The following is a 13211-nucleotide window of genomic DNA, read 5'->3' as shown; positions in this document are numbered from 1 at the left end:
TTGCCAATGGCCAAAGTTAGGCTATAACCGGCCTATAATTTCCCGTCTGCTGCCTCCCTCCTTTCTTAAACAGCAATGTTACATTCGCTATTTCCCAATCCTCTGGGACCTTCCCTGCCTCCAATGATTCCTGAAAGATTACCACAATGCCTCCACAATATCCTCAGCTATCTCTTTTACAACACTGGGGTGTAGTCCATCCAGTCCAGGTGATTTATCCACCTCTTGTTGCCTCTCTGGGCACTGCCTCTAGTGCTTCCTTTGTGCTTCAGTTACCAACGCTGGGTACAATTCACATGATGATGTGACTGGGACCTTGCCACTATCTGCGTATGGATCCTCTACACAACTACAACAATTCACTGTTCATTATTTAACTGTCTCTGGGTTGATAAATCACCCACTAGAGTGCATGAACAGAATTGGACAACACCTTCATCTAATGTAGATGTTGAAGCTGCTGTGCACTATTTTTCTTTAAGTGTAGCGTCTTACTACACAGGAGAAGGCAATTCAGCCCATTATATGCCTGTGCTTGCTCACTGAAGGACCTATGCAATGAGTCCCACGCCCCCTGCTGTTCCCCTATTGCCTTTCATGAGAGAGTTTGATACTTTGATCACCCTTTATATGAAGAGTTCTTTTTGTTTATGGAATGCAGATGTTGCTGTCTCGGCCAAAATGTGACCGTCCATCCCTGATTCCCCTTGGGATGGTAGTGGTGAGCTGGCGCCGTGAACTGCCGCAGACCATGTGGTGTAGAACATAGACATAGAACACAGAACATTACAGCGCAGTACAGGCCCTTCGGCCCTCGATGTTGCGCCGACTAGTGGAACCAATCTAATGACCCTCTAACCTAAACTATTCCAATGTTATCCATATGCCTATCCACTGACCATTTGAACGCCCTTAAAGTTGGCGAGTCCACAACTGCTGCAGGCAGGGCATTCCACGACCTTACTACCCTCTGAGTAAAGAACCTACCTCTGACATCCATCCTATAATTACCATCCCTTAATTTAAAGCTATGTTCCCTCGTGTTAGCCATCATCATCCAAGGTAAAAGGCTCTCACTGTCCACCCTATCCAATCCTTTGATCATCTTGTATGCCTCAATTAGGTCACCTCGTAACCTTCTCTCTAATGAAAATAACCTCAAGTCCCTCAGCCTTTCTTCATAAGACCTTCCTGCCATACCAGGCAACATCCTGGTAAACCTCCTCTGCACCCTTTCCAATGCCTCCACATCTTTCTTATAATGCTGCGACCAGAACTGTATGCAATACTCCAAGTGCGGCCGCACCAGAGTTTTGTACAGTTGTAACATGACCTCACGGCTCCGAAATTCAATCCCTCTACCAATAAAAGCCAACACACCGTACGCCTTCTTTACAATCTTATCAACCTGGGTGCCAACTTTCAGGGATTTATGCACACGTACCCTGAGATCTCTCTGCTTGTCAACACTACTAAGAGTCCTTCCATTAGCCCTATATTCTGTACTCCTGTTACTCTTATCAAAGTGAATCACCTCTCACTTTTCCATATTAAACTCCATCTGCCACCTCTCGGCCCAGCTCTGCAGCTTATCTATGTCCCTTTGCAAACTGTAACATCCATCCTCACTGTAGGTACAGCTCAGTGCTGTTAGGGAGGGAGTTTGAGGGTTTTGATCCAGCCACACTGCTTTTCAAACTCCTCTCCTGAGTGGAACTTTAAAAGATGAAAATGTGAGGTGGAGAGGAACTTTTCCTATTGACAGATTCATTGGTCAATGGAGGAAACGGGAAATAGAAGTGCTGCAGGGGAGAAATCGGGGTTTGTGTATTACTGTTTGTGAGTAGTTGCGATCTGGATTGCACCCGCAGACAGGGTAACGGGCCACATGAACATTGTACTGTCTGATTCTATGAGAACAGTTGTCTAGGGATTAAGGGACTGAGCACGACAGGTTCGATGGCCAATGCCTGAATCTACACTTGTGACTGACAATTGGCTGTCTGACACTTGGCATCTTAAAGAGCGCGAAATAGGTTAGTGGTGAGTAAGCAAAGCAGATGTAGGTATATCTCTCTCTCTCTCTCTCTCTCTCTCTCCCCCTCCCCACCCCCACCCCTGCCCCTTAGGGGACTGGCAGCAACACGCCGAGACCCTGGAGATTGCGGCCCTTCAGGAGGCACACAGGCAGCAGAACAAACAGAGCTCCGAAGATGAGGATGAGATCTCAAGCTCTGACCAGGAGGATGATGAGAAAGACCATGACGCAGATGAGGAGGAGGAGGAAGAGGAGGAGGGAGGCGAGGGCGGGGACATGGGTAAAGGGCATAAGGGAGCCTTTCTCAGCAAGAACAAGTTTGCCCTTCTCCGGGATGATGAGTGTTAACCTCTTGCTGCACCGGACCACATGGTGCTGGGAATGTGGGACCCAGGAACTTTTATAAACTTGAATAGAAAATTGATGCATGTGCATCTTCCTGCAGCAGTGATTGCCCCTGCTGTGTATTACTTCATTCCGGAGTGCATTGGGGCGACCCATTCCAATCCTTACTGTTAATGTACTGTTCTATTCCAATAAAGCTTTATTTACCTTAGCAATTGCAGCTTGCTATTCACCATCTTGTGTTTATTGTTCTCTGCACAGGAAGACCTAAATATGAGCGAATGACCTGATCAGCCTTTGCTGTCTCAGTCAGCCAGATTGCTCTTTAGGAAGGTTTCAAAGTCTTTGGAGAAGATATGGAAGCAATTTACTCAGATGGTTCCTGGGATAAGGGATTCCAGTTATGTGAAGCGACAGGAAAGGCCTGGGTTCTTCTTCTGAGGGACTGTGTCCTGATAAGAAATGGCTGCAGAAGTGGTGGATGCACCGGTTTTAGTCTTCCTGGATTCTGCAGCAGTCCCAGTGAATTGGAAAACCACAAACGTAAGGCTGTGTTAAGAAAGGAGACAAAGCAGACTACAATCCAGTTAGCCTAACATCTGTAATTGAGGAAAATGCTGGAACCGACTTTTGAAGTAAGGATTTAATAACGAGAGAAACCATAGTACAGCCAGGCAAAGTTGTCATGATTTTTGAAAAGAAAATTACATTTGACAGAGTTAGTGTTCCTTGAGAGTGCAACTAGCAGGGAAGATAAAGGAGAGCCAGAAGATGTAATGTATTTCCAAAAGTTATTCAGTAAGTACATTAAAGCTCCCATTCAATCTTGTGGGGAGGAGGGATGCATTTGCAGGTGCAGCTGATGGTGTTGGTGGGGGGGGGGGGGGGGGTGTGGGGGTGATATATTAATGTGGTTAGAGGATTGGCTAAAACACTAACTGAGATAAATGGGTCATTTTCAGATCACTGGAGCCACTGGGATCAGTGCAGGGGCCTCAACTATTTTCAATTTATATTAATGACTGAATGAAAGGACAACAGCACTGCAGCCAGGTTTGCAGGTGGTACAAGGATAGGAAAGTAAATTGTGGGAGGAATATACAAAGAACGTTAAGTGAGTGCACAAAAATTTGGCAGAATGAGTATAACGTGGGGAAATGTGAGATTGTTCAGTTTGGTGGGAAGGATAAAAGCAATATTTAAATGGAGGGGGTCCAGAATGCTGCAGTATGGAGGAATCTTGTACATAAAAGGTTAGCTTGCAGGTACAGCCGGTAATCAGGGAGACAAATTGAATGATAGACTGCATTGCAAGAGGGATGGAGCTTAAACATATAAATATAAGTGAAGTTGTGCTGCATTCATGCAGGCCACACCTAGAGTACAATGTGAAGTTACTTCAGGAAGAACATATTTGCAATGGAGGCAGTTGGGGGAAGGTTCACTGGCCATCATCCTGGGATGAAGGGGTTTGTCTTAATGAGAAAAGATGGAGCAGTTTGGACCTACACGATGTTTAGCAGAACGAGAGTTGATCTTATTGAAACGTATGATACTGCAAGGGGTTTGACACGGTGGATGCTGAGAGCATGCTACCCCTCATGGGCTAAGCTAGAATGTGAGGGGATGAGGCACAGTTACAAAATAATTCCTATTTAAGCAATTAATCCCCTTTTCGGTCTTATCAGATTGCCACTAATCTAAAATTCTCTTCCCCAGGAATTGTAGAGGCTGGTTATTTGAATATATTCGTGCCTCAATTAGATCTCTGATCTATCAATGATTATGGACTGGGGGAAAGGGCGTTAGATAGAAAAGTGAAGTTATGGTCTCATAGAAACTAGAAGCAGGAGTCGGCCATTCGACACTTCAAGCCTGCTCTGTCATTCATCTTCATCATGGCTGATCATTGAATTCAATACCCTGATTTCCACCCCACCCTTAATCCCTTTAGCCTCAAGAACTATATCTAATTTCTTCTTGAACTCAGGCGTTTGGTCTCAACTACTTTCTGTGGTAGTGAATCCCACCACTCTCTGGGTGAAGAAATTTCTCCTCACCTCAGTCCCAAAAGGTTTACCCCTTATCCTCAAACTCTGACCCCCTAGTTCTGGACTCCCCCACCATCGGGAACATTCTTTCTGAATCTACTCTGTCTAATCTTGTTAGAATTTTATGTATTTCTATGAAATCCCCTCTTACTGTTCTAAACTCCAGTGAATATAATCTGAACTGACATAGTCTCCCCTCGTATGACAGATCTGCCAGTTTGGCTTTGACCACTCTCTGTGGCAGTGAGTTCTGCATTCGCATCACTCCAGCTGGCATGGTGGCATAGTGGTTAGCACTGCTACCTCACAGCACTAGGTACTTGGTCTTAATTCCCAGCTTGGATGACTCTATGGAGTCTGCACATTCTCCCCATGTCTGTGTGGGTTTTCTTTGAATGCACCAGTTTCCTCCCACAGTCCAAAAGAAAAACTGTTTAGGTGCATTGACCATGCTAATTTCTCCCTCAGTGTACCCGAACAGGTGCTGGAATGTAGCGTCTAAGGGATTTTCACTAACTTCATTGCAGTGTTAATGTAAGCCTACTGGTGTCATTAATAAATAAACTTTAAAAATTTTCTCTAGGTACATAAGAAATAGGAGCAGGAGTAGGCCGCCTGCCCCGCCATTCAATAAGATCATGGCTGATCTGAAGTGGCTCAGTTCCACTTTCCCACTTTTTCTCCATCACCCTTAATTCCCTTGTCTGTCAAAAACCTATCTACCCGTGTCTTAAACATATTTAGTGAGGTAGCCTCCACCACTTCAACGGGCAGAGAATTCCAGAGGTTCACCACCCTTTGAGTGAAGAAGTTCCTCCTCAACTCTGTTCTAAACTGCCCTCCCCTTATCTTGAGGCTGTGCCCTCTAGTCCTGCTGTCCTTCCTGAGCGGGAAGAATCTCTCTACCTCTACCCTATCCATCCCTTTCATTATCTTATACGTCTCTATAAGATCCCCCCTCATCCTTCAAAACTCCAACGAGTACAGACCCAGTCTACTTAGTCTCTCTTCACAGTCTAACCCCCTCATCTCCGGTATCAGCCTAGAGAACCTCCTCTGCACTCCCTCCAAGGCCAAAATATCCTTGCGCAAGTGCGGCGACTAAAACTGCACACAGTACTCCAGCTGCGGCCTCACCAGTGCCCTGTACAGTTGCAGCAAGACCTCCCTGCTTTTATATTCAATCCCCCTCGCTATAAAGGCCAGCATCCCATTCGCCTTCTTGATCACCTGCTGCACCTGCAGACTGGGTTTTTGCGACTCGTGCACAAGGACCCCCAGGTCCCTCTGCACCGTAGCATGCTGCAGCTTTTCACCCTTTAAATAGTAATCCCTCCTACTATTATTCCTGCCAAAGTGGATAACCTCACACTTGCTAACAAGTAAAGAAGATGCTTCAGAATTCAGATTTATTGGTGACTATCTTATATTGATAACTTCTAGTTATGCTTTTCCCCACAAGAGGAAACATTCTTTATCCTCTCTATGTAAACCTTTGTATCTTTCAAGACCTCGATTAGGTCAACCCTCAGTCAGAGAATCCCTACAATGCAGAAGGAGGCCATTCAACTCAAGTCTGTACTAACGCCCCCTATCTTTGTAAACCCACGTATCTATTCTGATAATTCCCCCTTTGCACACTAAGAGGCAATTTAGTATGGCAAATGCACCTAACCAGCAAGTCTTTCAGACTGTGGGAGGAAACCTGGAGGAAACCCATGCAGTTATAGGGAGAACATGTAGACTCCACACAGATGGTCACCTGTGGCTGAGTTCCTGTGAGATATCTATGTTTTACATATGAAGCTTCTATGACATTCCTCTCAATTGTCTAAACTCCAATGAATGTAATTTTAACTGACTTAGAGTCTCCTCATATGACGGACCTGCCATCCCAGGAATCTGAGTCTTATGGAATTATGGAATAGCCTAGATGGTTCGAATAGCCTACTCCTGTTCCTATTTCAGTGAAGAGAAAGAGGAATGAAGGAAGAAAATTCTGGCTCCCAGGGATGAGGCTGTAGACAGGGTGGATTGTGCAGCTGTTGTCTTCATAAACATCCCATTCCCTTGCCTGGAAAGCTGAAACTGTCTGGCTGACAATTCTCCAATAAAGGTGCTCTCTGTTACTGTAGACCAACGCCTTTTCACTTTGTTTCAGTTTTTTGGGGAATGCATCCTGACAGTTTTCCTCCCCTCACTTCCTCATTCCTTTTTCTTACCTCCCACAAAATCCAATGGGGTGTTTACAGGCTGCATGGGAACCGCTCTGTCTTACAGTTACCCTTTCTTCTGGGTGGTGCAGTGGTTAGTACTGCTGGCTCACAGCCAGGAACCTAGGTTCAATTCCAGCCTTGAGTGACTGTGTAGAGTTTGCGCATTCTTCCTATATCTGCATGGATTTCCTCCGGGTGCTCTGGTTTCTTCCCACACTCCGAAGATGTGTAGATTAGATGGATTGGCCATGCTGAATGGTCCCAGAGTGTGAGGGGATCAACAGGCTAAATACACAAGTTATGGGGATAGGGCCTGGGTCAGATTGTTGTCAGTGCAGGTTCGGTGGGCCAACTGGCCTCCTGCACTGTAGGGATTCTATGTAAAGGCCTTTAGTTTAGAAAGGCATCGTGAGTCAGTGCGGGCTTGGTGGGTCAAAAGACCTGTTCCTGTGCTGTACTGTCCTTTGTCTGCTGAATGTGACCACCAAGATGGATAAAAGTGGCAGAGGTTGTCACTACCTTTGTTCCTCTGTACACCTGTGCCCAGGTATTATAAGGGAAGAGCACCTGGATTATTGAGGCAACACCGCCACTCCCACCCCCCCCCCCCCCCCCCTGCAAAACACTGGCAGGAAGGTAAGGAAGAAGAGGTGGGTCCACACACCCACCTGAATGTGAACCTGTGCCTTCCTTAAAGGGAACTTGCATTTGGAGGGAAAGTATGTGCCGTCATGGAGGTTTCCATTGCTGCACACCATCCAGCAAGAGCAAATGATGCTGCGTACTCTGTAAAGAAGGGGCACACTAAGTGCTAGAGAGAGGAGCCGGCACCTGGGTTCGATCCCACTCCCTCCTGGTCCACAGCTTCTCTCCATTAGTGGGGGCGTGGGGGTTGCACTCCTCCATTCGACTGCTATTTGCCTCCAGCGTGTGAAGAGGGTAATACTCTGTTTATAGCTGAGGGACCATAGATGATGATATATGGGCAGACGTTGCCAAATCTGATGTCCTACCAGATTTGATACAGCCTTTGATGCTGCTAGATTAGAATGTGCTTTATACAGAACATATATATTTATCTTCATCTTTATATCAGCTTACGCTTCTTTCAGAAAGGAAGGGTTTTTGATATGATCAATCTAAAATGGGCTCATGGTAACAAGGGAGCAGTTAGTCTTGGCCCTGAATGTTGTACCATTCTGTACTTATCTATATGGAAGGACTATTACTTACGTGGCGAAAAACTGCAGCAGGCGACGGTGCAGAGGGACCTCGGGGTCCTTGTGCATGAGTCGCAAAAACCCAGCCTGCAGGTGCAGCAGGTGGTCAGGAAGGCGAATGGGATGCTGGCCTTCATAGCGAGGGGGATTGAATATAAAAGTAGGGAGGTCTTGCTGCAGCTGTATAGGGCATTGGTGAGGCCGCAGCTGGAGTACTGTGTGCAGTTTTGGGCGCCGCACCTGCGCAAGGATATTTTGGCCTTGGAGGGAGTGCAGAGGAGGTTTACTAGGCTGATACCGGAGTTGAGGGGGTTGAGCTATGAGGAGAGGCTGAATAAACTAGGCTTGTACTCGTTAGAGTTTAGAAGAATGAGGGGAGATCTCATTGAGACGTATAAGATGATGAATGGGATGGATAGGATAGAGGTGGAAAGACTCTTCCCGCTCAAAAAAGACAGTAGGACTAGGGGGCACAGCCTCAAGATAAAGGGGGGGCGGTTCAGAACGGAGTTGAGGAGGAACTTCTTCACTCAAAGGGTGGTGAATCTCTGGAATTCTCTGCCCGTTGAAGTGGTGGAGGCTGCCTCGCTAAATATTTTTAAGAAGCGGGTTGATGGGTTTTTGATAAGAGAGGGGATTAAGGGTTATGGGGAGAGGGCGGGAAAGTGGAACTGAGCCACGACAGATCAGCCATGATCTTATTGAATGGCGGGGCAGGCTCGAAGGGCCAGATGGCCTACTCCTGCTCCTATTTCTTATGTTCTTATGTTCTTATGTTCTTATGTATTGAATCATTTGATTTATTATTCATGTTCAGTAACACCTGGCCAGTGTTCAGGCTCAGGTTGTAAAGTGTTCAGGAACATTTGTGCCACAGTCCAAATACCAGGCAATGACCATCTCAAATACAGAGAACCAACCATCTCCCCATGACTTTCAAATGCAGTAACGTTGCTGAATCCTCTACTATCAACATGCTGGGGTGTTACCATTGATGAAAAGCTGAACTGGACTAGCCAGGTAGATACATGATTCCAAAAGCAGGTCAGAGGCGAGGAATTATACGAGAGTGACTCATCTCCTGCAACCCCAAAGGCTGTCCACCATCTGCAAGTCACAGTTCAGGGAGTAGGAGGGAATTGTCAGTGCAGACTCAATGGGCCGAATGGCCTCCTGCACTGTGGAGTTCTATGATTCAGGAGTGTGGTGTAAACTTCCTCAGTAAGAAGATGGTGAACCCATGGAAGCCAAGTCACTGAATATATTTAAGAAGAAAATCAATAGATTTTTAGACTCCAGATGTCTCCAGGGGTGTGGAGAATGCATGGGAGTGTGGCGTTGAGATAGAGGATCAGCCATGATCATATTGAATGGTGGAGTAGGCTTGAATGGCCCTAACCCTGCTGCTATTTTCTATGCTTCTTTCAATTTTGATGTCCTCTGAAGTTTCTGAACACATTGGTTCACCGATTTCCAGATCAAAGTCACTGCACTATTTAAGGGATTATGTTTTTTCTTTTAAACCCTGCTCACCAGGAGGCGCCACTGAACCATGTTCTTTTTAAACAAGCATATTTGTAGACTTTTGTGCGGAAGTTTTAATTATTGTGGTGTCATCAGGAATCTGCTTTTTGTGATCCTGAAGGGCCGTCTGAAACAAGCTGGCTTTACTCTGTGAATCCGTTTAATGTATGCAGCCAGAAAATGCTATCTGCAGATGTTGAAATCATTGCTTTAAATATTGTGCAAATGAAACTGAATCTGTCAGCAACTGTGAAAATTATCCTGGATTTGTTTGTTTTCTAATTACACCATCCTGCACAAAATAAGATGTGTTCCTTCCCATGGCAGGTTATTAATTGAATGTAACTTTTTGTAGTGGTGAGTGTAGAAAGATACATTGAGGTGCTTTTGGAATGGGGGAGGTGGGAGACCCTGGATACATCATGGGGCCATTCTGAAACAGAAATAAATGGAGAGACACTGATTTAGAGGGAGATAGAGACACACACACACACACACACACACACACACACACACACACACACAAACATAAGCAGACAGACACACAGGACACACACACATAGAAACAGACAGATACACACATGTATAAACATAGGCCACACACACACACATACACTTATAAACAGACAGATACACACATGCGCACACACATATATAAGCAGACAAACACACAAGACACACACATATAAACAGAGACACAGTACACACAATCATCCTCAACACCGGTGCCCCACAAGGCTGTGTTTTCAGCCCCTTACTGTACTCCTTATACACCGATGACTGTGTGGTCAAATTCCCCTCCAACTTGATTTTCAAGTTTGTTGACAACACCACCATGGTGGGCCAAATGATGAGACCGAGTACAGGAAAGAGATAGAGAATCTGGTGAGCTGGTGCAATGATGATAATCTCTCCCTCAATGCCAACAAAATGAAGGCGATGGTCATCAACTTCAGGAAGTGTAGCGGAGAACACGCCCTGTCTACATCAGTGGGGGCAAAGTAGAAATGGTCGAAAGCTTCAAGTTTTTAGATGTCCGGATCACCAACAGCCTGTCCTGGACAACTCCACCCCCCCCCCCCCCCCCCCCCCGCCATGTTGATACCATAGTCACGAAAACTCACCAATGTCTCTACTTTCTCAGAAATCTAAGGAAATTTGCCGTGTCGGCTATGACTCTCACCAACTTTTACAGATGTGCCATGGAAAGCATTCTTTCTGGTTGTATTACAGCTTGGTATGGCTCCTGCTCTACCTAAGGCCGCAAGAAACTACAAAAGGTCATGTATGAAGAAGTCCAGTCCATCATGCAAACCAGCTTCTCATCCATTGATTCTATCTACACTTCCCGCTGCCTTGGCAAAGCAACCAGCATAATCAAGGACCCCGTGCACCCTGATGTTCTCTCTTCCACCTTCCGTCAGGAAAAAAAATACAAGTCTGTGGTCACATACCAACTGACTCAAGAACAGCTTCTTCCCTGCTGCCATCAGACAATTGAATGGACCTACTTTGCATTAAGTTGATTTTTCTCTATGCCCTAGCTGTGACTGTAACACTACATTCTGCACACTCTCATTTCCTTCTCTATGAACAGTGTGCTTAATCTGAATTAGCACACAAGAAACAATACTTTTCAACGTATATGTGACAATAATAATTCAAATCAAATACACAGGACACACAGACACATCTGGGCACACACATGGCAACAGCTGACATTAATATAGCCCCCCAACATAATGAAATGTCCCAATTTTCTTAACACGGAATCAGGAATAAAATTAGACATAGGCAAAAAGATATGGACCTCCCCATGTGCGCGCGTGCACACACACCATTGTACAATCAGAATAGATGTGACATTCATAGCACTGACATTAGTAAAAATGCGCCAATGTGCTTATGTTGAAAATGAGATTGTGTTTAATCCTTTAGATGTCTTTACCAGGCAAGCGCAGTAACAAGTCTCACAACACCAGGTTGAAGTCCAACAGGTTGATTTGGTAGCAAAAGCTTTCGGAGTGTTGCTCATTCAGGTGAATGAAGAGTTGTGTGAGGCAATGCAGACAACAGCAGGAGACAGAGACCCGTTAGAAACACCGTGAGTGGGGAAAGGAAGAGAGAGGAGATATGAACTGAATCCACAACCTCTGCTTAGTTTGTGTGTGTGTGTGTGCTTGGTGGGGTGGGGGGGGGGTGCGGTGGTGGTTACTGTTTGATGTTTCAAATATTTCAATCTGCAGCCACATTCCTGACAAAAATTAAATGTTTAGCATTAATCAAATGTTGTCTCAAAGCATTGCTGTCCTGGGATTAACATATCAATGGATAGGCGATCAGATCAAGAGATATCCCAACATGTCAGAGACTTGGGTGGGGTCTGCAATCTGTTTATACAGGATAGATCTGCTAGGAACCCAATGCCACTGTCCCCTCTCTGGTTCAATGAATGTTCCTTCTGTCTCAATCTGATTCATAACTCTGACTTGTTGGTATTTGGATGCTGCTGAGAAACAATCTAACTGAGAATGAATCATTGGCTATTGTGTTGTTTAAAAATGTTATTGCTTTCTCTTTTAATCAAGTTTATTCTGCCTCCCCCACCCCCGCTGCAATTTCACTCCACAAGGGATTTCTATTTTGAAACTTGCAAGGTGAAGAGCCAATGGGGGAGGGGGATGGGGAGTTTGGGACCAGGATTCCTGACCAAAGGGGACAGATTGAGACTTTTCCCAAGGCTGCATCCTCCATGGGTCCAGGTGAGTTTGTGTCTGTTTCATATCCCGAGATTGAATTTCTTTTCTGGGACCGTGTTTTTTTCTGTTGGTTCTGGTTAACTTGTTCACCTTGGACTGCAGCCTTGCAGTTTCAAATAGGTTTAAATCAAGTAGCTGGCTCTTGTAATCCAAAACAAACTTGTTCTCCCCACCCCCACCAACCCTCCAGTGTGTGGCTAACAGAACACGCATTAGAGGAAATTAAATGTTGAAATGTGAAGCTGTCTTCTTGTTATAACACAGTAAAAAGCCTGACAACACCAGGTTTTAGTCCAACCTATTTATTTGATAATATACTCGCAAGCTTTCGGGTTAGCCCCTTCGTCAGGTGAATTGAGAGTTCTGGCCTCAGACAGAGCATATAAAGCACAGACAGTTTAGAGATTGCTTTATATGCTCTGTCTGAGGCCAGAACTCTCCATTCACCTGACGAAGGGGCTAACCCGAAAGCTCGCGAGTATATTATCAAATAAATAGGTTGGACTAAAACCTGGTGTTGTCAGACTTTTTACTGTGTTTACGCCAGTCCAACGCCGGCATACCCACATCATTCTTGTTATAATCCAGGGATACTTCATGTGTTTCTGGTTGTGTGATCAGTCTGAGGGTTAAATGCAATTCCTGGTGAGATTTCAACTCAATTTCCTGAGGTCAGACTTTAGATTCCTCTCTTTCTCTCTCTTTATTTCTCGTGACTTCTCTTCCCCCTTTTCTCTTCAAGAAATAATCTCAAGTGAATCACAAGATTGTTACTGAGATTGACCCACACCTAGGGGAAGTGATTTATACATAAAGCGGGAAAAGACATGCCACATGAGGGGTGGGCTGGGAGATTCACACGGTACCAATTACTCAGCATGTTCACAGGGGGATTCTCCAGAGGTGGGAGGAGGATTGAGCTCTTCACTTGGGAAGGGAGGATTAGGGAAAGGGGTGTTCACAGGGAGGGAATGAATATCAGACATGGAGACAGGTTATTGTTTCAAATGGTGATGGGCTGCTGCTGCATGTTTGAAAAAGCTCAATGTAAAATAGTT

General features: G+C 45.3%; 1 protein-coding gene across 1 annotated transcript in view; it reads left to right on the top strand.

Moving 5' to 3' along the window:
* gnl1 (guanine nucleotide binding protein-like 1) overlaps nucleotides 1-2594 on the top strand; it is a 30258-nt gene extending 27664 nt beyond the window's left edge. Inside the window, exon 12 of the mRNA XM_080196340.1 lies at nucleotides 2130-2594. Coding sequence (XP_080052466.1) covers nucleotides 2130-2386 — 257 coding nt within the window. The 3' untranslated portion in view covers nucleotides 2387-2594. The remainder of the gene's footprint in view (nucleotides 1-2129) is intronic.
* Nucleotides 2595-13211: the final 10617 nt, after the last annotated feature.

Source organism: Carcharhinus amblyrhynchos, chromosome 9 (assembly GCF_965287045.1).
Source record: "Carcharhinus amblyrhynchos chromosome 9, sCarAmb.v2.hapA, whole genome shotgun sequence".
Taxonomy (NCBI): domain Eukaryota; kingdom Metazoa; phylum Chordata; class Chondrichthyes; order Carcharhiniformes; family Carcharhinidae; genus Carcharhinus; species Carcharhinus amblyrhynchos.
Note: the sequence above shows the minus strand (reverse complement) of the source record. Positions and strands in the feature narration are given on the sequence as shown.